The 25,542-nt window shown below is 41.6% G+C and overlaps 1 protein-coding gene across 2 annotated transcripts in view; it reads right to left on the bottom strand.

Annotated features, from left to right (window-relative positions):
• Nucleotides 1-25,542, bottom strand: part of LOC126335398 (regulatory-associated protein of mTOR) — a 275,566-nt gene that overhangs the window by 139,990 nt on the left and 110,034 nt on the right. For both annotated transcript variants that reach the window (XM_049998641.1, XM_049998642.1), the window contains exons 10-11: nucleotides 23,204-23,398; nucleotides 22,892-22,966 (exon numbers count right to left, since the gene is read on the bottom strand). In XM_049998641.1, the coding sequence (XP_049854598.1) occupies nucleotides 22,892-22,966; nucleotides 23,204-23,398 (270 nt within the window). The remainder of the gene's footprint in view (nucleotides 1-22,891; nucleotides 22,967-23,203; nucleotides 23,399-25,542) is intronic.

Here is a 25,542-nt window from a genome sequence, read left to right as displayed (position 1 = left end):
CGCTTGGTAAGTCTTGGAATCTTTGTTTTTAATATACACTCCTGGAAATGAAAAAAGAACACATTGACACCGGTGTGTCAGACCCACCATACTTGCTCCAGACACTGCGAGAGGGCTGTACAAGCAATGATCACACGCATGGCACAGCGGACACACCAGGAACCGCGGTGTTGGCCGTCGAATGGCGCTAGCTGCGCAGCATTTGTGCACCGCCGCCATCAGTGTCAGCCAGTTTGCCGTGGCATACGGAGCTCCATCGCAGTCTTTAACACTGGTAGCATGCTGCGACAGCGTGGACGTGAACCGTATGTGCAGTTGACGGACTTTGAGCGAGTGCGTATAGTGGGCATGCGGGAGGCCGGGTGGACGTACCGCCGAATTGTTCAACACGTGGGGCGTGAGGTCTCCACAGTACATCGATGTTGTCGCCAGTGGTCGGCGGAAGGTGCACGTGCCCGTCGACCTGGGACCGGACCGCAGCGACGCACGGATGCACGCCAAGATCGTAGGATCCTACGCAGTGCCGTAGTGGACCGCACCGCCACTTCCCAGCAAATTAGGGACACTGTTGCTCCTGGGGTATCGGCGAGGACAATTCGCAACCGTCTCCATGAAGCTGGGCTACGGTCCCGCACACCGTTAGGCCGTCTTCCGCTCACGCCCCAACATCGTGCAGCCCGCCTCCAGTGGTGTCGCGACAGGCGTGAATGGAGGGACGAATGGAGACGTGTCGTCTTCAGCGATGAGAGTCGCTTCTGCCTTGGCGCCAATGATGGTCGTATGCGTGTTTGGCGCCGTGCAGGTGAGCGCCACAATCAGGACTGCATACGACCGAGGCACACAGGGCCAACACCCGGCATCGTGGTGTGGGGAGCGATCTCCTACACTGGCCGTACACCTCTGGTGATCGTCGAGGGGACACTGAATAGTGCACGGTACATCCAAACCGTCATCGAACCCATCGTTCTACCATTCCTAGACCGGCAAGGGAACTTGCTGTTCCAACAGGACAATGCACGTCCGCATGTATCCTGTGCCACCCAACGTGCTCTAGAAGGTGTAAGTCAACTACCCTGGCCAGCAAGATCTCCGAATCTGTCCCCCATTGAGCATGTTTGAGACTGGATGAAGCGTCGTCTCACGCGGTCTGCACGTCCAGCATGAACGCTGGTCCAACTGAGGTGCCAGGTGGAAATGGCATGGCAAGCCGTTCCACAGGACTACATCCAGCATCTCTATGATCGTCTCCATGGGAGAATAGCAGCCTGCATTGTTGCGAAAGGTGGATATACACTGTACTAGTGCCGACATTGTGCATGCTCTGTTGCCTGTGTCTATGTGCCTGTGGTTCTGTCAGTGTGATCATGTGATGTATCTGACCCCAGGAATGTGTCAATAAAGCTTCCCCTTCCTGGGACAATGAATTCTCGGTGTTCTTATTTCAATTTCCAGGAGTGTATTTTTCCCATGTGGAAGTTTCATTACAAACTGATTTTAGAGTCTTAGGGTATAGAATGCAGATGTAATTCTTCTGATTTACGAAATGTAAATGACTTTATAGTCAGTGAAAACTGTTTACTCTATCTACCTTATTTCTGAGGCATGTCTATAGTTACCTGTTGGCTAGTATCACAAGCTTGAGCTGTTTACTTAATTGTTTGCATCTACAGACACAAAAAAAGCTACAGGAAAATTTTATGCCTCAGTACTCAAGTCAAAGCTACCTTCATAAAGTTCACGCATTTCTGCATTTATAGTATGTTTAATTTTTACTAGATGATTAATGAGTTGTCTCTGTGTTACAGGATAAGTTAACTGTGGTCTAGTTAAAGGTGCCTATGCACCATGATATAAATTTTTAACGAAGGTTTCTAGTACTGTAGTAGCGGCAACAGCCATCCTATATTAGTAGAGGAGGAGGAATTATTGCTACTGGTGTTGCCTCTGCCACCACCCCTATCATCATAAATTTGAACCACAGTTGTCAGTCATTTTGGCTAATTCAAAGGCAATGGTGTTTTGATAATTACTGGCAATAGCCAATGGCTAATTTTTTTTTTTTTTTTTTTTTTTTTTTTTTTTTTTTTTTTTTTTGGTACATATTCATATGATCATATATTTTGCTGTTTGTAATGTAAATTTTAATATTCTTTATACTGTGGCCATTTTGAGGTGTTTGCTATTAGTTGTGTTATAGAAATTTAGTCTTTTCAGTTTTGGGGGGACTTTGTTAATGTTGTTCTTGGATTTCTGCTTTTAAAAAATTAATTCATTAGTGTTTTTAGACGAGTGAAGCAATGATGCTAGCCACTGTGCCACCACTTCAATTGAAACATTTACTCACTAAAAGGCACATAGAACATATTGAAACCTCTACCACTGTTGTCTCAGAAATGGCCAAATATCTACAAACAAGCTGAAACAAGTGTTCACTTATTATGACCCCTCTTCCACAGAGTGAAGTTTCTGGGAAATTGGGTTACGGCATTTGCTGTGTTTTCCTTGTGAGTTATGAGGGCATGCTCAAAGGGAATCTATCTGAATTTTTAACATGAAAACTCTGAAAGGTTTTTAAAGCAAATAAACTTTAGCATTCTACATTTTCATTCTTCATGTCTACATATTTATTTCTCAACAGCCACCCTAGTGATGAATACATTTCTCCCAACAAGAGACCGGTTTGTTGATATCTTCACTGTAGAATGTCTGACTTTGTTGACAAGAGCCACAAGCTCACCTCTGCTTGCACTGCTTCATCACTATCAAAGTGAAGTCTTCAAAGGTGTTCTTTAAGTTTTGGAAACAGAGAATAATTGGGTGGGATCTAGTCGAGACTATACAGAGAAAAAAATCATATCAATGATTCCAAGATGTCAGACTGTTGTAGATGTGGCAGTGCTCATGTAAGGTCTGGCATTGTCATGATGGAAGAGAGGGTGCTCTGTGTGTGGACGAACTGTTTGAATTCATGCTTTCACTTTTTTGAGGGATTACAGCATTGTGTTTCTCATTCACTTGCATAGTTATTTTACGTACAACCATGTTACATAGTACAATTCAGAACCCTCTCATGGTAGAGGATTGCAACTTGCATGAGTAAAGAAGAAAAGTCGACCAAGTAATATTCATGACATGTAATTCTCAGTCAATATTGAGAATAGAGCTGAAAGTTCACAGGCATTACTTTTCAACATGCCCCCGTGTTAAGGTAGTTTTTATTTGGAAAAACAAGTGTCAAGAAGCTTTTGACAAACTTGAGGAGGCTTTGAAGGAAAACAGGGGGTTTACACCATCCTGATCTCACTTGGCCATTTTTTAGGGACTGACTCAAGTGGGTATGATATAGGAGTGGGACGGTTAAAGAATTTTGGATATGAGGGGAACGAAGATAACAGAACAGTAACTTCAGCAAGAATATCATTAACTACAGTTAGAAGTCCTGGAGAGAGTTTGGGAATTTCAGATGTTCAGAGTTTACCTATGTGGAAATATAGCCATCACTTACACTGATCACAAAGCCCTTAGATTAATGCTTGGACAATTAATGAGGTGAACATTGTTTTTAAAACAAGTTCAATTTCAAATCAAATAAGTAAGAGTACCCAGAACCAGGTTTTAGAGACCTTATTCAGACAGTCAGGAGGGGAGAGTGATGAGGTAGAGCATGAAGAGGATGACAAACACATGAAGCTGTTTTATATAAACACCAGCCAAGGCAGTCAGAGACAGTGGTTATGTATGCGTGAGATGTACTTATGTGAATATCTCTCTCTCTGTGTGTGTGTGTGTGTGTGTGTGTGTGTGTGTGTGTGTTTCCTATTTCAGAAGAAGGCCTTTTGGCAAAAACCATACGGTGAAGAGCAATATGTCCTTTCATAATACTGTTGTTATTCCATCCTGGACGTTCCATCATTTGTCCTACACAAAGGTAGTTCGAAGGGAGAAGGTAAGTACCTGTAAAAATCTGAGAAGATGTCAGTATCAGGGTGAGATACAGATCAAAAAGGAACTTGGGTAAGAAGAAAATCACAAAGAATTGCTGAAATATTACAGGGTATACACTGGAGTATTATTCAGGTGAACCAATGAAAACTTGGAAGACTGAAATGTGTGTTGGCCCAATGGATACATAGCTGAAGTAATTAATTACATTCATTTGAGTTTTGGATACGTAGGTGCTAAAAAGTATGTACTGAAATTAAGAGAGTGTGTAGTTTTTGACAACATGGTAAAGATGACAAATAACCATATTTGAACATACACATGTAAAAGAGCCAAAGTTACCAATCAAGCACACAGACTTGCTACACAAAGTGTTAGTTAGTTAGTTAGTTATATTACTTGTTCCATGGATCATGAACACGATTCTTTCGTAATGATGTGGAACGTGTCAAAGTACACAAGATTCATTTATCCCAAATAATCATTGTTAGTCTTATATACGGTACAATTGTTAATGCTTACTGTATTTCTTTGGCCTATGTCTAAAAATTCATCTATGGAGTAGGAGGAGTTGTCATTCAGGAATTCCCTTAACTTACTTTTGAATGCCGATTGGTTGTCTGTCAGACTTTTGATATTGTTTGGCAATTGACCAAAAATCTTTGTGGCAGTATAATTCACCCCCCTTTGTGCCAATGTCAAATTCAATGAACGGTAGTGAAGGTCACCCTGTCTCCTAGTATTGTAGCTGTGGACTGTGCTATTAATTCTGAAGTGATCTGGGTTACTAACAACAAATTTCATTAGGCTGTATATATATATATATTGTGAAGCTACTGGCAATATCCCTAATTCTTTAAATAATTGTCTACAAGATGATCTTGGATGAGCCCCAGACATTATTCTGATAACACGTTTTTGTGCAATAAATACCTTCTTTCTTAGTGATGAATTGCACCAAAAGATGATTCCGTAAGAAAGCAACGAATGAAAATATGCATGGTAAGCTAATTTACTGATGTGCTTGTCTCCAAAATTTGCAATGACACTAATAGCATAGGTAGCTGAGCTCAATCGTTTCAGTAGATTGTCAATGTGTGTCTTCCAGTTTAAATTCTGATCAATACAGACACCCAGAAATTTTGAACAATCTGCTTTAGCTAAAGATTTTCCCCCACACTCTATATTTATGTCCGGTGTTATGCCTTTCCCTGTACTGAACTGTATGTACAGTGTTTTTTGAAAGTTCAATGAAAGTCCATTTGCGGAAAACCACATAATAACTCTTTGAAAAACATTATTTGCATTTTCCTCAGCTGATTCTTGCTTTTTAGGCTTGATTACAATACTTGTGTCATCTGCAAAGAGAACCAAGTTTGCATCTTCATGAATATAATTAGGCAAGTCATTAACATACAATCCTGGAAATTGAAATAAGAACACCGTGAATTCCTTGTCCCAGGAAGGGGAAACTTTATTGACACATTCCTGGGGTCAGATACATCACATGATCACACTGACAGAACCACAGGCACATAGACACAGGCAACAGAGCATGCACAATGTCGGCACTAGTACAGTGTATATCCACCTTTCGCAGCAATGCAGGCTGCTATTCTCCCATGGAGACGATCGTAGAGATGCTGGATGTAGTCCTGTGGAACGGCTTGCCATGCCATTTCCACCTGGCGCCTCAGTTGGACCAGCGTTCGTGCTGGACGTGCAGACCGCGTGAGACGACGCTTCATCCAGTCCCAAACATGCTCAATGGGGGACAGATCCGGAGATCTTGCTGGCCAGGGTAGTTGACTTACACCTTCTAGAGCACGTTGGGTGGCACGGGATACATGCGGACGTGCATTGTCCTGTTGGAACAGCAAGTTCCCTTGCCGGTCTAGGAATAGTAGAACGATGGGTTCGATGACGGTTTGGATGTACCGTGCACTATTCAGTGTACCCTCGACGATCACCAGAGGTGTACGGCCAACGTAGGAGATCGCTCCCCACACCACGATGCCGGGTGTTGGCCCTGTGTGCCTCGGTCGTATGCAGTCCTGATTGTGGCGCTCACCTGCACGGCGCCAAACACGCATACAACCATCATTGGCACCAAGGCAGAAGCAACTCTCATCGCTGAAGACGACACGTCTCCATTCGTCCCTGCATTCACGCCTGTCGCGACACCACTGGAAGTGGGATGCACGATGTTGGGGCGTGAGCGGAAGACGGCCTAACGGTGTGCGGGACCGTAGCCCAGCTTCATGGAGACGGTTGCGAATGGTCCTCGCCGATACCCCAGGAGCAACAGTGTCCCTAATTTGCTGGGAAGTGGCGGTGCGGTCCCCTACGGCACTGCGTAGGATCCTACGGTCTTGGCGTGCATCCGTGCGTCGCTGCGGTCCGGTCCCAGGTCGACGGGCACGTGCACCTTCCGCCGACCACTGGCGACAACATCCATGTACTGTGGAGACCTCACGCCCCACGTGTTGAGCAATTCGGCGGTACGTCCACCCGGCCTCCCGCATGCCCACTATATGCCCTCGCTCAAAGTCCGTCAACTGCACATACGGTTCACGTCCACGCTGTCGCAGCATGATACCAGTGTTAAAGACTGTGATGGAGCTCCGTATTCCACGGAAAACTGGCTGACACTGATGGCGGCGGTGCACAAATGCTGCGCAGCTAGCGCCATTCGATGGCCAACACCGCGGTTCCTGGTGTGTCCGCTGTGCCATGCGTGTGATCATTGCTTGTACAGCCCTCTCGCAGTGTCCGGAGCAAGTATGGTGGGTCTGACACACCGGTGTCAATGTGTTCTCTTTTCCATTTCCAGGAGTGTATATTAAAAACAATAAAGGCCCCAAGACAAAACCCTGTGGTACCCCATTCTTGATACATCCACAGTCTGAATAATCTGATGCCCTTTGTGTACTATGTGGGTTTACTGTTTCAACCTTCTGCATTCTACCAGTTAAATATGAAGTGAACCATCTGTGTACTGAACCATTCATTCCATAGTACTTCAGCTTATCTAAGAGGATTTCATGATCCACACAATCAAAAGCCTTAGAGAGATCACAGAAAATCCCAATTGGTGATGTTCTACTATCCAGAGCATTTAAAATTTGATCAGTGAAAGCGTGTATAGCACTATCTGTTGAAACACCTTTCTGAAAACCGAACTGCTATTTTGTTAAAACGTTATTCCCACTAATGTGTAAAGTTACTCTTGAGTACATTCCTTTTTCAAACACTTTTGAGAAGGATGTCAGAAGTCAAATACGACGATAATTGTTGACGTCTGTCTTGTCACCTTTTTTATACAAGGGTTTAACTATGGCATATTTCAATCTGTCAGGAAATATTCCCTGATTCAATGAGCTATTACATATGTGGCTAAGAACTCGACTTATCAGGTGTGGACAAGATTTGAGTATTCTATTGGAGATACCATCAGTTCCATGTGAGTTTTTATTCTTAAGTGAATTTATTATTTTCTTAATTTCAGACGGTGAGGTGGGTAGGATTTCAATTTCATTTGTTTGCACCGGGAATGCCTCTTTCATATAGAGTTCTGCCCTATCTGGTGAGCAGCTGGTGCCTATATTTTCAACTACATTTATAAAATGATTATTAAAAATATTTTCAACCTGTGATTTTTTATTTATAAGTTTTTCATTGTGCTTAACAGTAATACTGTTGTCCTGTGTCCTTGGTTGCCCTGTTTCCCTTTTAACTATATTCCATATTGTTTTAACTTTGTCATCAGAGGTGCTAATCTCAGACTTGATACACATACTTCTGGATTTTTTTATAACTTTCCTTAATATATTACAATATTTCTTATAATGGTTGAGCTTTTCTTCATCTCGACTTATTCTAGTGTCTTGGTATAGTTCCCATTTCCTGCTACAAGAAATTTTAATCCCTTTAGTCAGCCATGGTTTTTTATCAAGTTTATTTGAATTATGATTCACTAATTTCTTAGGAAAACTGTTTTCAAATATACCCACAAGTTTATCATGGAATAAGTTAAATTTAACATATGCATCAGGTTCCCGATAAACATCCTTCCAGTCTACCCTTTTCAAGCTTTCCTTAAATTGTTGAATTGTTATATGGTTAATTGGGCATATTATTTTGTTTTTTTTTTCACATTACTGTATGGAGCAAAGTCATGAATTGAAAGTAGCTGTGCATCATGATCAGAAAGCCTGTTCTTAATAGGATATGTGCTTACTTCTTTTAATTTATCTTGGTCTATGAAAATGTTATCTATCAGGGTGCTACTGTCTTGTACAATACGAGTAGGAAAATCAATGACTGATGTCAGATTGTAAGAGCAAAGTAATAGTTAAAGGTCGTTCTTCTTGCTTGAGTGTTTAAGAACATCTATGTTAAAATCTCCACAAATGATTATGTGTTTTCCCTTTTCTGACAGATAACGCAGCAAGAGATCTAGGTTTTTAAGAAATATTTGAAAATTTCCAAGTGGGGACCTATACACAGTCACAATTATGAATTTACCACTGTCCAATTTAAGCTCACAAGCGCATACTTCAATGTGCTGTTCTACACAGAATTTTACGGTTTCTATGTTTTTAAAACCATGTTCCCCCTTAACATAAATGGCAGCTCCTCCTTTCTCCATATTGTCTCTACAAAAATAAGTTGCTAGTTTATACCCATTAATATTTACATTTCCTATTTGTGTAGTTATATGATGTTCAGACAGGCACAGTACATCAACTTCTGTTGTATGTTTAATATTCTCAAAACAAATTATTAGTTCGTCTATTTTGTTCCTTAATCCCCTGATATTTTGGTGAAATATATTAACACAACTGTTTCCTCTACCTTTATTCGAACCATTTATTTTTTTACCTTTAAGAGCTGCCTGTCTGGACATCTTGTTCAACCTGAAAAAGGTTCCCCTACGCCCTTTTGGGTCACAGGGGTTTTGCCTTGAGTGCTAGTGGCCCCCTTTAGACGACCTACAATTAAATCAGCTAATCTATCCTTCCCTAGACTATTTAGGTGCAGGCCATGTCGAGTGTATCCCCATCTCCCAATACTACCAACAGGCACTGTATAAATGTGTGTTTTTGCACCGTCCAGCAGCTGCTTGCTCAACTCTCTGTTAACTCGCCACACAGAAGGGTTAACCAAGGGCTGATCGTAACGCTGCAATACCTCAACAAAACCCACATTCGTACATCCTGTTGCAGCTCCTATTTTATCCAGGTCACTCTTAATATCATAATTCCTATCCTTAGCCAGGCTGTTTCCTGCCCCACCTATTACTATCACCTCATCATTCTTGTCAAAGTCCCTACAGAGTGGTCCTATGTCTTCTATCACCTGGCTAAGTCTAGCACTTGGCTTAAACAAACTCGTGACCTAGTAATCTGCTCCCAATTTCTCCTGCACTAGTTGGCCTACACCCCTCCCATGACTGCTACCTAGCAGTAAGACTTTTCTTTTCCTATTACTAGATTTTCCCAACCTAATGCTGTTACCAATTTTAGTAGTCTGCTGCACCCTACTTTCAGCTACTCCTGTTTTTGGCTCCTCCCTTCCTACTTCAGGTAACAAGGAGAATTTATTCATAACTGGAACTTTGACAACATGGCTGGTCCATTTTCGCGATTTCCTTGTTACCAATTCCCATTTCCCGCAGTCTTTTTCCCCCTTTAACTTAGCTAATTCAGTTTTTACCGAATCTAGTTCAACCTGAAGGGCACACATCTTTTCCTCCTGTTGTACAAATCTTTTTTCTATACTACAGAACCTACAGTTCCATGGGAGAGCCAAAAGCATAATCTCGTCAAATTTCCCGCTACATGAGCCCCAATGAAAAACACCCCCACATCCCCCACATACCACACCCGATTCTATCTTCCTACGGCAGCTTCCACACTTAGTACTCATGGCAATGTACAGTAATAAAATTTAAACAATGTTCTCTTAATACAACAAACTATATTCTTATATCAGTAAGATAATGAACCTACAATGGATGTAATCTAACGAGCTACATGAATTTAAACAATCGTTACCTGAAAGTAAACAAACGCCAAATGGAAAGTCTATGAACAAATAAGTTTGAATAATCTAGAATCTGACGATAAAAAGTCTTTAATTATTGACCAAAGAAGTATTTAAGATTATAGGCGCAAAGTTAAGTAATAATAAGAGGTCTACACACGCACGAAATTTACGCCTACAAATGTAAACAAACACTGACGAAAACCAGCCGTTAAGTAAAACCTTCTTTACGAGTAAAATACGCTAATATTCGCGAAACCTTCAATACACAGTCTAACACAGACGTTAATTTAACTATCTAAACTATAATTTACACTAAGTTTAATATTATTCTATTACTGAACACTTAACTTTTGCCAGAGCTCCGAAAGCGCGCACACAGCTTGCTGATGAGACTTGGTGAATGAAACCAAATGCTTGATGGAATTGTTAGCCATGGATTTTTATGGCCCATTGCCAAAGACGAAAAGTTTTGCCTCTATTTTTGTAGTGTTGGAGGTGTTTTCTAAATTTATAAAGCTATATCTTTTGGTAAAGAAATCTGGCAAAGCAAACTTAACTAAACTAGAACATGGCTCTTTGTGAAATTTGGGAAACCTAAAGCCATACTTTCTAAGAACATATCATAATCCGTCAGGTGGCTTGCGGAGTATGGATGTAGATGTAGATGTAGAATCCACATGTAAAATAGGGAAGGATGGTCTTGCCAACCAGGGTTTAACAGTTATGTACACTTCAACTTATCATCTGATGTGAAATCCTGTGGAACGTTATGAGAGGGAAATTGCCAGGCTATGCAGCACATATTGCAGTAACAATCTCAGATCATGAGGAGATGATGTGGAGGACATCAAGCTTGTAATAAACAGTGTTGTCCATGGTGTAAAAGGGTTTATTCCTGATAAAACTATGAAAGGTGAGAGATCTTTAAATTTGGTAGATGAGAAAATACACTGATAGAAAAAAAAATTGCAACACTGAAACATAATTAATGTGCAGTATGAAAATTTGGAAATATATTTGTCTGTGTAATATATTTAAGTGACAACATTACAAGATCACAGGTTAATGTAAGCCCAAGACAAGCCATTATAAATGCAAAATGTTGATACAGTAAGAACTGGTGTAACTGCCTGAATGTTGCATGCAAGAATGCAAATGTACATACACTGTGTTTTACAGGTTCTGGATATCAGTTTGTACAATTGAGTTCCACATCTGTTGCAATTTGTTGGTCAATACAGGGACAGTTAAAGCTGTTTGTGGATGATGCTGAAGTTATCGTCTGATGATGTCCCATATGTGCCCGGCTCGAGACAGATTCAGTGGTCGAGCAGGCCAAGGCAACATGTCAACACTGTTGAGCATATTGGATTATAACAGCAGTGTGTGGGCGTGTGTCATCCTGTTGGAAAACACCCACTGGGATGCTGTGGGTTACAGCAGCAGTGCACGGGTTTGTCTCATGGTGTCGGAAAATGTCCTCTGGAATGCTGTTCATAAATGGCAGCATAACAGGTTGAATCACTAGACTGATGTACAAATTTGCAGTCAGGGTGCATGAGATAACACAGAGTGCTCACGGTGTCATATGAAATGGCACCCCAGACCATATCTCCAATTGTAAGTTTAGTGTGTCTAGCATGCAGGCAGGTTGGTTGCAGCCTCTCTGGTGACTTCCTCCTAACACAAGGCCATCACTGGCACTGAGGCAGAAACAGATTTTATTGGAAAACATAACGGATCTCCACCCTGCCCTCCAATGAGTCTCATTTGACACCACTGAAGTCACAAATGGCAGTGGTTTGAGGTCAGCACACACACTACAGGGCATCTGGCTCAGAGCTGTCCTGGAAGTAACTGATTTGTAACTGTTCATTGTATCACTGTGATGCCAACTGCTGCTGAAAAAGCTGCAGCAGATGCAGTACGATGCACCAGATCCACACACTGAACACAATCATCTTTACCCTCATTAGTGCCACATGGCAGTCCAGAACCCAGTCTTCTTGCAACCATACATTCTTGTGATGACTACTGCCAGCAATCATATACAGCAGCTTCTTTGCTGCCACTTTCTGCTGAAAAAGCTGCAGCAGATGCAGTACGATGCACCAGAGCCACACACTGAACACAATCATCTTTACCCTCATTAGTGCCACATGGCAGTCCAGAACCCAGTCTTCTTGCAACCATACATTCTTGTTATGACTACTGCCAGCAATCATATACAGCAGCTTCTTTGCTGCCACTTTCTGCAATATCGGAGAAGGACCATATAGCTTCTCCTAGGCCTATTAAATGTCTTCATTTAAACTCAGTGAGTCATTAATAATGGTGTCTTTGTTACCTAAAAGATATTCTTGACTAACATCAACTCATCATGTTCAACATCAAAAGTTTTTTTATATATGAAAAAACCGATTTGAAGAAGCCAGTATAACTCTGCCAAATGCATTCTATCTGGTTCATGCAAAGTCAAATAACTAATCTGCTCTCAAGACTGTGGTAGATTTGAATCCACACAAAGCAACAATGGCAACAGCAAAAAACTTGAATGTAATGAGTGAAATGAATTTTTTCTGTGTGAGGCTTGGCTGTAGAGTATATAATTTTGTTTTTGAAATACAGATCTTAATTTTTTCTTAAGTTTTCAAGGCCATTCAAGATGGAGGATATTTCATGGCATGATGAGTGTTAATTTATTAGAAATTCATGTTTTTTTCTAAATTTGTCTACAACATGCAACTGAAGAAACAAAACTGTGAAATGCAGCAATAGAAAAGAGCTATGTCTTGTTGTAAATAGAATTATAAATTGTAAGATTCTGCAGTTTTCAATTGACTGCACAGGTTAGTAATAAGGAATAGGTTGAAAGACTAATTGTATCATAAAACAAAGTAACAAGCTTAAATCCCACAACACTTGTAGCTAAAGGTAAGACTGTATAGAAACGAACTTTTTATTCAAACAATTGAGAGAAGAAAAAGTTACATTCAAGGACTCAAAACAGAGCCACTAAGTGATTTACAGGGTTCTATGTAAAACATCAACTGTATTATATTCTGTTGTATGCCACTACAGTTGAAATTTCTTCTTTCACACAATGTGTCACATTATTTGTGTTATTGGAGGAATACCTTAGGAATTTATAAGAGACAGAGACGACATTCTTGAGTTGGTTTATGGCAATGACAATACGTATTTAATTTTGTATTTGTTCAAAGGATGACTGCAGTGTTTTATGTCGAGTTGGATTAGGTGAGCACAAGTAGCACACAATAAACATAGTTCAATTGAGTTGGAGACATTTTATCATAAGAAGTTCAAGACAACATCACATGATAAAATGGGGGAACATGTGAAGATAACACTATGACACCATATAATACCTTTTCATTTTTTTCCTGACTGCTTTCTCCTGGATTTTTACTTTATTTTTCTTGGTACATTAAAGGATTTATTTCAAGATGAGTTTTGTAATTTTGTTTCTTTGTATAGTTATGCTTCTGTCTGCGTCATGCAGCTTTCTTGAATGTAATTGCTACCTTTATTTCTTCTGACGCTGTGCATTTGCACTTTGTTTCAATCCATTTTCCATGAACAGAATAAAGTGATCTCATAATTTTGTACGAAGCTTTAATTCATCATGCTCAGCATAATGCCGAGCAATATGTCCTGAGGGTAAAATAAAAGGTGGGAGTGCGTAGTTTCGGTGGGTTGAGAAGTTCTCAGCCCACCTTTTACCTTTTCCTAAGACCCACAAACCCAATCATCCTAGTCGACCTATAGTTGCTGCCTTCAAAGCACCCGCCAAACATATATCTGCCTTAGTTAATCAATACCTCCAAGCTATAGTACAAAGACTCTTCTCCTACAACAAAAGTACCAACCATTTCCTAGATCATCTAAAATCCTTGCCCGTCCCACTCCCACCACACACCTTGCTTGTCACCATTGACGCCATCTCCCTCTATAACAACATCCCCCACGTACATGATTGGTCTGCTGCTGAACAATTCCTCAGTCATTTCCCATCTGATTCAAAATCTATGCCATCCTTCCTACTCACTTTAATCAACTTCACATTTATCAACAACTAGTACACTTTTGAGGGACAGACATACAAACAGATCAGAGATATGGCCATGGGAACCAGGATGGCTCCTTCCTATGCCAATCTTTTCATGGGTCACTTGGAGGGGGCTTCCCTGGTATCCATAAGTCTTCAGCCCCTGGCTTGGTTTAGATACAGCGACGACATCTTTACCATAAGGACTCATGGTGAGGCTGACCTGCTTAAATTCCTGGAATCTCTGAATACCTTCTCCCAATTAAATTTCACATGGTCCTATTCCGAATTCCCTGCCACTTTCATTGATGTTGATCTTGTCCTCACCAGAAGTCAGCTACACGCTTCCATCCACATTAAACCTACCAAAAAACAACAGTACTTACATTTTGACAGTTGCCATCCTTCCCATGTCAAATGTTCCCTCCCATACAGCCTTGACACCCGAGGCAAAGATATTTGTTCAGAGGCAGACTATACAGCAATAAACCAACATTCTCACCTCCGCCTTCACTGCATGTAATTATCCCATCAGCCTACTTAAAAAGCAGAGTTCGCGGGCCATCACATCCAATCCTGGTACTGCTGATCCATCCAAAAAACAGCTTCAGAGAACACCATTGATGACTCAGTATTATCCTGATCTGGAATGTGTTAATCAGCTACTTCGACAGGGCCATGACTTCCTAAAATTAGCCCTGAAATGAGATTCACTCTGTCTGAAATTTTTCCCACCACATCTAGAATAGCTTTCTGTTGCCCTCCCAATCTTCACAATATTCTTCCCAGACCCTATGCTCCTTCTGCACCCATCTAACCTATGGTTCCTACCTCTGTGACTGTCTCCACTGCAAGACTTACCATATGCACCCTCCTACTACCACCTATAACAGTCCTGTAAGTGGCAAAACATATAATATCAAGGGGAGAGCCACCTGCGAAACGACACGTCACATACCGGCTGTTGTGTAAAGACTGTTCGGCCTTCTACATTGGCATGACAACCACCAAATTATCAATTAGGATGAATGGACAGAGGCAGAGGGTATATACTGGCAACTCGCAATATCCTGTTGCAGAGTATGCTCTACAATATGACATTTGTGACCTCAGCGCCTGTTTCACCCACATGCACTGGATTCTTCCCCCACACACTAGTTTCTCAGAACTCTGCAGATGGGAACTAGCATTACATACAACATGTCCTTATGTCTACCCTCATGGACTTAATTTACATTAATTTCTTCCGTCTCAGCATTTCTTCACTGTAACTACTTTTGCTTCCCTCCATTTTAGTTTTCAACATCTTTCATTGTCCTTCCTGTCTAGTTTCCACCATCCCCCTCCCACCTCTGTTATGTATAATGCACTCTTATTAACTCGTGCATGATGCTTTAAACAGTAATCTCTGTCTCGCATAACAATGTCTTCCATCTTTAAGCTCACAGGTTCTCAAATATCGTCCATCCTGAATGGTAAGTGTCCCTTGGACCGCTGTTCTTGGTGACTTTCATGAAATCTACCCCTTTTCTTGATCTCTCCAGTCCTTTTCCTTCACCCCTCTTCCTTCCCCTTCAGCCCTTCTGCCTGAAGTAGGAGCCACTGGCTCCAAAAACTTGCCAATTAAAAATGTGTTTTATGCGTGCGTTCTGCCACCTCTTGGTGAGTAGATATTCTATCTAGCCAATTAAATAATTTTGTGAATAATTGATTGTTTCCACTGATATGTTTCAATGGTGGCACACTTCTGTGATTTCATTGTTTACCATGGACTATGAATGAATGTGTCGTGTTGCTTATTTATCATAACTGTTATTTTGTACATTAATCTTAAAAAACACTGGTGTGCAGATCCCCAAGGTGCTTGAATGCTATAAGTACACAGTTTTGATTGTAGACAGCAAAGACTGTTCAGTACTTACAGCAGTTGAACAGAAACATGGTAACATATTTCCTTGACATGAACTGATATTAAGGCCTTTAATCTTCAATGTGCAGTTTGCCGATCACAGTATGACTGCTTTGAATGTATGAATACTCATCATGTTACAGTTTTATTAACCTTGCTTGCAAGTGTCGTGTGTGTGTGTGTGTGTGTGTGTGTGTGTGTGTGTGTGTGTGTGTGTGTGTCAACCAGACTCACTCCCAGACCAAAAACTAGCAAAAGATGCAGATAATTGAATTTACAGGGCATCTTGCCATGACTCCAACTTATGAAACTAGACAAAATGATTCCCTGAAAACAATTAATGTTCAGAAGCCCATTCATGACAAAAAAATATACACTCCTGGAAATGGAAAAAAGAACACATTGACACCGGTGTGTCGGACCCACCATACTTACTCCGGACACTGCAAAAGGGCTGTACAAGCAATGATCACACGCACGGCACAGCGGACACACCAATAACCGCGGTGTTGGCCGTCGAATGGCACTAGCTGCGCAGCATTTGTGCACCGCCGCCGTCAGTGTCAGCCTGTTTGCCGTGGCATACGGAGCTCCATCGCAGTCTTTAACACTGGTAGCATGCCGCGACAGCGTGGACGTGAACCGTATGTGCAGTTGACGGACTTTGAGCGAGGGCGTATAGTGGGCATGCGAGAGGCCGGGTGGATGTACCGCCGAATTGCTCAACACGTGGGGCGTGAGGTCTCCACAGTACATCGATGTTGTCGCCAGTGGTCGGCGGAAGGTGCACGTGCCCGTCGACCTGGGACCGGACCGCAGCGACGCACGGATGCACGCCAAGACCGTAGGATCCTACGCAGTGCCGTAGGGGACCGCACCGCCACTTCCCAGCAAATTAGGGACACTGTTGCTCCTGGGGTATCGGCGAGGACCATTCGCAACTGTCTCCATGAAGCTGGGCTACGGTCCCGCACACCGTTAGGCCGTCTTCCGCTCACGCCCCAACATCATGCAGCCCGCCTCCAGTGGTGTCGCGACAGGCATGAATGGAGGGACGAATGGAGACGTGTCGTCTTCAGCAATGAGAGTCGCTTCTGCCTTGGTGCCAATGATGGTCGTATGCATGTTTGTCGCCGTGCAGGTGAGCGCCACAATCAGGACTGCATACGACCGAGGCACACAGGGCCAACACCCGGCATCATGGTGTGGGGAGCGATCTCCTACACTGGCCGTACACCTCTGGTGATCGTCAAGGGGACACTGAATAGTGCACGGTAAATCCAAACCGTCATCGAACCCATTGTTCTACCATTCCTAGACCGGCAAGGGAACTTGCTGTTCCAACAGGGCAATGCACGTCTGCATGTATCCCGTGCTACCCAACATGCTCTAGAAGGTGTAAGTCAACTACCCTGGCCAGCAAGATCTCCGGATCTGTCCCCCATTGAGCATGTTTGGGACTGGATGAAGCGTCGTCTCACGCGGTCTGCACGTCAAGCACGAACGCTGGTCCAACTGAGGTGCCTGGTGGAAATGGCATGGCAAGCCGTTCCACAGGACTACATCCAGCATCTCTACGATCGTCTCCATGGGAGAATAGCAGCCTGCATTGCTGCGAAAGGTGGATATACACTGTACTAGTGCCGGCATTGTGCATGCTCTGTTGCCTGAGTCTATGTGCCTGTGGTTCTGACAGTGTGATCATGTGATGATCTGACCCCAGGAATGTGTCAATAAAGTTTTCCGCTTCCTGGGACAATGAATTCACGGTGTTCTTATTTCAATTTCCAGGAGTGTATTAGATGTGTAACAAATGGACTTCATCTTTTTGCATCCATCACAGTGAAACTGGCTTTTAATGGCCTTGATGCAGTTAATAGCAACCGTAATTACCAACATAAAAAAGACAATGAAAACAAGCAGAAAGACTTACATGCTCAATTAAGTAGATGAATAAGCAGTAGTGTCATCTCTCAAGGAAGAACTCAAAACAAGAACACTTGCCCAAGCACTGGGCAGGTTTGTACAGTAGCGCCACCACTATTTTTCGGCACAGCTAAGTGAAACAACAGCACTGCCCTAACTGTTAGTAGATGCAAAATGGACCAAAACACTTTCACATCTGATGCAGCACTACCATCAGCCTGTTTCCATATTGGTGGCCAGGGGCCAATGGTCACAGTGCCGACAACGCATCAGGAAGGTTGGCCAACCATGGCAACGATAGGCCAGGTGCCACACTTTTTGGCCACTGCCTTATTTTGGTGCACATGTTAGGAAGTGGCGCCTCTGCACAACAAGTATGCACCAGACCTACATAAATACAGTCATTTTTAGACAAAGGCACAGCAGTCTGGCAGTACCAACGCCATGTGGAAGTTCATGTCAGACATTGATTTTGCAAGGCCAATTCAAGCACAGGCTCTTAACAGCCCCTCAGTCAAGGCCAGATCAGAAGCCATCGCAGTGGGACCCACTTCTTTCCAGTGTTATCTCAAGACATACCTGTTGGCCAACTGTGCGAAACACACCATCTCCATCATTAGGGATTATCAGTGGCATAATCTTCGCATCCCACTACATTTATTTACTGTGTGTTCCAGACAGATGCCTGTTAGTGTCTCAGAAGTTGTACTATTTTTATTGAGAAAAGCTTCCTTTACTATTAAATCTCTCTATTGTGGTTGTGATAAACCCTTGTTCTTGTTTACCTGTGTCTTATCAAGCATCTCCCCGTGGGAGATATACCATTCAGAATCAGCATTCCAGCATAGCAGCCAGCCAGTCACCTGTTGCCTCAGCAACACTTATGTCACCCTGTCAGCACGGGCCGAGGGGGAATTGCTAATAGAGAGTGACACTAGTTGTGTTGTTGCTTATTTTCAAAATGTTAATAATGAGAGTTAATGTATGGAGACCAGTCTACAGTACATAGCACAATATTCACAACAATGTATCAGAGTTTGGTGCAGTCCTGAACAGCTGTCTAAAGCCCGAAACAGACAGCAGTGAAGCTATTTGGTTATATATGAACTGTATACTGAAAAGACAGAGTAATGGGAAACTGAAGCAATTTTTCGCATTAGACAAAAACTAAAATCCACCGAGATAGCAATTAAAGCTGAATGTGATACTGTTTGGGCAATACTCAGTATCAAGGGATGGCAAAAGCATTGAGATCGGTCTTTCTATCAACTGTCAGACTACTCACCACCAAATGTAAGCAAAAACATCAAGAGTACCCTTAATTGGCTAATACTTATATTCTCCAATCATATTGTCACTGTGGAAGGGGACTTGACTCATTAAACAATCAACTCAGTTAAGACCAGTTTTGTAAGAGCTGTGTGGCAATTTTCGTGCACACTGCTGCCTCTGTTGTCCAAGTGAAGTAAGAATACTTATTTATTTAAAATTCTAATTAAAGTGTTTCTTTTCCTGTCATGATTTTGTGACATAATTATAGTGTGTGTATTTTTTCACGTTTCATGTTGAACAAGCGGGGGGAGAGAGCAACACAGCTGAGCATACTTCACTGAAAATAGACCACAGCTGCAACAGGAAGAGCGACAACGTTCACCAACAGCCAGTGCCAGTGACTATAAGAAGATACTGCCATTCAGTTCATCTTCCCTCTGCTGATTATTATTTTAATTGAAGTAAAAAAAGAAGAAAACTATGAAAAATCATGCATCATTCTCTTAGTTTGCGTGTGTCCACATTTGTATATACTTGTATGAGCTTAGAAGAGCATTCTGAACCATTTTACAACCAATTATGCTACACTCGATATTTGAATCCAAGACAGGATACTTTGGAAATAAAAGTGATATCTACAGAAAAGGCAAAGATAATATGATCTCTGATCTTTCTATGCTTCGTCAAAGTAAAGTTACAACATAAGTAATTAATATTTATGATAAGAAAGATACTGTAACAGACCTGTTCTTGAAAAGGATACTACTGTCGAAACTGCTCATATTGAAGACATCCTCCACAAAATTACTCTGATCTGCTTAAAATTCCTAGTCTAAATACAAAGAGCAATGCCAGTGGCCATAAAATAATAAATAATAAAAGATTATCCATGATATCCAAGAAGAAGAAGCTGTATCGGAGGAGGAGGAGGAGGAGGAGAAGATTTGATTAATTTGTAGAGGTGGACGCTGCTGGTGGGAATGGGGAGAATGTTGGAGCATTGGAGCACTCCTAAAATCACCAGCAAAACATCTTGCAGAGTGCGGAGGGACTTCACTGAAACTTTGAAAATGCAAGGGTTCATGTTTGATGGCACACAATCGAGAAGACAGCTGAACCAACACACAGACTGCAGCCACGCAAACAACTAGACACAACTGGATTTGTGAAGGTAAGTCGTGGCCAACACTGTTTGCATAAAATTAAGGTGTGAAACTTATATATAGGCAGATGACTGCGAAAGTTTTATATAACCTAAGAGTGATGGAGGAAGTATTACATCATTTGTAATTTATAATCATTACTATGTATTTGTCACAGAAAGAGTTTAACTGTTTACATTCAAACATTTGGTAACATTACCTTATACTTGTATTGCACTTGCTGTCATTTTACAAAAATAAACTGTACCAAAAACATTATGTTTTGGAGTGGTCTTTTATGTGGTACCTCATTTAATTTGTAATAAGCAAGAGTACATAAGAAATTCTCAAAATGTGGCACATTAGTTTCACATGCAATAGAAATGAGACTGTGTCACCCTATTTGCTTTTGTTAGCCAATTAGGGTACAGGGCGTGAGATTTAGTCAGCCAAACGCAACATCATATCTTCATTACACAAACACACAAATGCTGTGAAAAAAGACATTAAGCACTAAGTATGAATAAAATAGGACTGATTAATGCCCCAAAGTAATATACAAACAGTATAATAAAAAGCAAAGTGATGCTTTCACATACTTTTAATGGTGAGAAATCCGAATTTGCATTTCCCCTGAAAGGTGCAGAATTTTCTTCACTAGTCACAGGGAAAGGAAAACCTTTTTCCTTTCCCTGTTACTTCATAACCTGGGTTGTGAGTAACTAAATCCACTTTCCCTTCTTTCCTTTCTTTCCCCTCTCTCCTCTCTGATGAAGGAACATTTATTCTGAAAGCTAGGAACTTAAATTTTCGGTTGTTTTTTGCGTTTCTATCGGCTGTACTGAGCTGAGGTAAGTACTGGCCAGCCCCTCTATCTCTTTGTTAGTAATTGTTTCACATCTTTATATGAGATTTTCCATTAATTAGTTAGATGACCTGGCAGACAATATCACTAATAAGACATTCTGCAAATGGTACAGTTATCTATAATGAGATACTATCTGAATAAAGCAGTACAAATATCCAGACACGTCTTGATATGGGCTCTAAAACTGTGCAGTGCGACGATTGGCAACTTGCTTTAGATGTTCAGAAAGGAAAAAGTGTGTCATTCACAAAATGCAGAAACTAAGTATCCTATGACTACAACATCAATGAGTCCTAATTGGGATCAGTCAACTGATGCAAATGTTTGGGTGTAACAATTTTTGGGGTTATGACATGAAATGATACCACAGGTTCAATCACAGATAAAACAGTTCACATACTTTAATATATCAACAAAAACAATCAATTTTTCCCTTCCCTTCATCATTGTGCCAGGATGAGTAGCAACTGGCTCCAGAAGCTCGCAAATTTCAATATATTTATGTGTGTTTTCTCTTGCCACCACTTGGTTAGTAGATTTTTTTGTCAATCGTACGTTCACCTACTTTAGTTCATTTGTGGGTTACAGGGTAGATACAATTAGTCTTTAAAGGAGCTGCTCACAAAACACTCATGATTGGCACCCATATCAAATGTGAAAAATGAAGGATATTGAACATATACAAAGGAGGCAGCATAAATGGTCAGAGGTTGATTTGACACATGAGAGAGTGCAGGAAGAGACAGAATGCTGGCATTCCAGGCCAAACTCCCAGAGATAGTGATCATGTGTGCTTGTTTGCATGTATGTATGAATGGTGCGTGTTTCTGTTTTGCTGATGAAGGCTATAGCTGAAAGCTTTGGCTGTCTTTTAATTGTGCCTGTCTGCAATTTAATCTATCTTTGCCTACATTGTTGATATTTCTACATGGAGCTTCCATTGTTTGATACAAGAGAATGTCATGAGAATGTTGGAAACCGTTAATGGGCAGTTACTGTAAGATATATGTTAACTATACAGCAAAAGTCTCTTTTCAGGAGCCACTATCAAGTGAGAAATTGTTCCCGAAGACACCACAAAGACAGTATCAGATTAAATACAGCATGAACAGAGGCATTACCACAAAGACAAATCAGACTAAATGCAGTATGCGTGGAGGAATTTAACCAGTCATTCTCTCTGTAAACAATATGTGGGAGTAAGTGAAAAAGACTGTAATATGTAGTGCAATGGAGCACAGCTGTGAATGGAGTATGAATGCAGATGTACACACACACACACACACACACACACACACACACACACACACACACACACACACACACACACACAGTGTTTAGCAGGTTCTTTCAGTAACAACAGTTTACTCACCACAAGAGAATTGCTCCCATTTTTCTAATAATCTATCTCATAATGACAAATACTTTGACACACCATTTGCATTGAAGAGAGAATTGAACAAATATGACTGTAATTTACTTTACATGGAAGCTACTAGTACTTCTGTGTTAGTTATGGCATTTTTACTTTTTTGGGTTCTGGTGTGACTGCATGTTGCATATGTATCTAGGGTATTAACAGTAAACTATGTGAATATAATATGTGAGGAATGAAACATCCACAATACAAAATCTTTACTACTATTTTTATGTTTTGTTTTATTAGATGCAAGAGTTTAATTTTATGGCTTTATCTGAGGTAACATACTTACAGGGATAGATGTGTCCTGCAGAACAGAAAGGAAATACTTGTGACCATTGTCTCGTACCAGATCAGCTTGGCATGACTGAAACAACAATAAGTTAACAGAGACTTATTATGAGTGACATATTCTTTGATAGCAAAATAATGGGACAGATGACTCATACTGAAGAAATAATGCTATCTATCAGTTTTGTTTTGTCTTGTTTTAAAAATGATTCAAGAGTGGATCACCACTGTATTGTATCCTCTGTGATATAGCTCACAAATGTTATCAGGTGACAGACTGAAATAATATGTTTATGAAAAATATCCAACTTACGCCATCAACAGCTAGTATTTTTGCCCATATGAACACCAAAAGTGGACGTAACTCTCGTGCTGAACTCTGAAGAAGTTTCAGTACATAAGGAAAAATTCCAACGGACAGAGCTAAGTTAACAGCCCATGGTCCAAGATCTAGAAAACGACCCAGAAGTTCCAATGCACGCAATCGATGAACTTGGCTTAACAGCACCTGTAACATATAACTGCAAATTACATTTAGAAATACATCCAACATGCAATACATGTACACACTCTAAGTACAAAAAAACTATATCTAATCTTTGAAATGTGAATATTCCTTGATTAGGGAAGAAATAAGGTTAGGTTGGAAACAGCTGGGAAGGAGGGACACATCGCTCAATCCCCAGCTGAGAGGGGTCCACTTGTGACCTTGAGGGAAGACAAAAGACGCAGGGGATGGCATCAAAGAGAGCAGGAGATAAATAATAGTACACTGGAAAGCATTATGCCAGCTTCAGATATGCTAGAAGGACAGAGTTCTAAGTGAAGATGGACCCAGATTATACATACATAGAACACTTACAAAATTCATACTCATGTATCCAAAAAGTTTACCAGAGTCTTTATAAAATTACAATGAACAAACACGTATAAAGTACATAAAGGGAGATTTATCAATATATTAAAGTAGATAAATAAAATGTATTGTGTAAAGGAAAGTTGCTAATCACCACAGAGCATAGATGTTGAGTCACAGATAGGCACAACAAAAAGACTTTCACAAATATAGCTCTCAGCTTGTAAGGCATTTGTCAAAACTAGACAACAAACACACAAATACACTCTCACAAACACAACTCACACACACTTGACGGCAGTCTCAAGCAACTGAGGCCACACTGTGAGCAGCAGCACCAGTGCATGATGGGACTGGTGACTGGGTGGCGGTAAGGAGTAGCTGGGGTGGGGAGGGGGAGGGGTTGTAGGGTAGGGGTGGCAGACAGTGATGTGCTGTTGGGCAGCACACAAGGATAAAAGAGGACAGGGCAGCTATGTGCCATCTGGAGGTTAGACAGAGGACAACGGAGAGGTGGAGAGGTGGGGGGAGTTTGGAAAAGGAGAGGAGTAAAAAGACTGGGTGTGATGGTGGAACGAGGGCTGTGTAGTGCTCGAATGGGAACTGAGAAGGGGCTGGGTGGGAGAAGACAATGACTAATGAAGGTTGAGGCCAGGAGGGTTACGGGAATGTAGGAAATATTGCAGGGAAAGTTCCCACCTACACAACTCAGAAAAGATGGTGCTTGTGGGAAGTATCCATGTGACACAGGCTGTGAAGCAGTCATTGAAATGAAGGATGCCATATTTGGCAGCATGCTCAGCAACAGGGTTGTCCACTTGTTTCTTGGCCACAGTTTGTTGGTAACCATTCATGCGGACAGACGGCTTGTTGATTGTCATGTCGACAAAGAATGCAGCACAGTGGTTGCAGCTTAGCTTGTAGATCACATGACTGGTTTCACAGGTAGTCCTGCCTTTGATGGGATAGGTGATGTTTGTGACCAGACTGGTGGGAGGATGAACATGTGCAGGTCTTGCATCTAGGTATATTATGGGGATATGAGCCGTGAGGCAAGGGATTGGGAGCAGAGGATGTTTAGGGATGGATGAGTATATTGTGAAGGTTTGGTGGACAATGGAAGACCACTATGGGGGAGGGGGGGGGGGAGGGATAGTGGGCATGACATTTCTCATTTCAAGGCATGGCAAGAGGTAGTCGAAACCTTGGAGGAGAATGTGATTCAGTTGCTCCAGTCCTGGGTGGTACTGAGTTATGACAAGAATGCTCCTCTGTGGCTGGATGGTGGGACTTTGTGTGGTGGCGGGAGACTGGAACAATAAGACATGGGAGATATGTTTTCATACAAATTTGAGAAGATAATTACAGTCTGTGAAGGCTTCAGTGAGAACCTCGGTATATTTCAAGAGGCATCACCCGTCACTGCAGGTGCGACAACCATGGGTGGCTAGGCTGTATGAAGGGGACTTCTTGGTAGGGGATTGATGGTAGCTGTCAAAGTGGAGGTATTGCAGAAGGTTAGCAGGTTTGATATGGATGGAGGTACTGATATAGCCACCTTTAAGGTGGAGGTCAACATCTAGGAAGGTGGCTTGTTGGGTTGAGTAGAACCAGGTGAAGTAAATGGGAGAGAAGTTTTTAAGGTTCTGGAGGAATGTGGATAGGATGTCCTCACCCTTGATCCAAATCACAAAATTGTCATCAATGAATCTGAACCTGGTGAGGGCTTTAGGACTCTGGGTGTTTAGGAAGGATTCCTATAGTTGTCCCATGAATAGATTGGCACAGGATGGTGC

Source organism: Schistocerca gregaria, chromosome 2 (assembly GCF_023897955.1).
Source record: "Schistocerca gregaria isolate iqSchGreg1 chromosome 2, iqSchGreg1.2, whole genome shotgun sequence".
Lineage (NCBI taxonomy): Eukaryota > Metazoa > Arthropoda > Insecta > Orthoptera > Acrididae > Schistocerca > Schistocerca gregaria.
The sequence above is the reverse complement of the archived record's forward strand: the minus strand, read 5'-3'. Positions and strand labels throughout refer to the sequence as shown.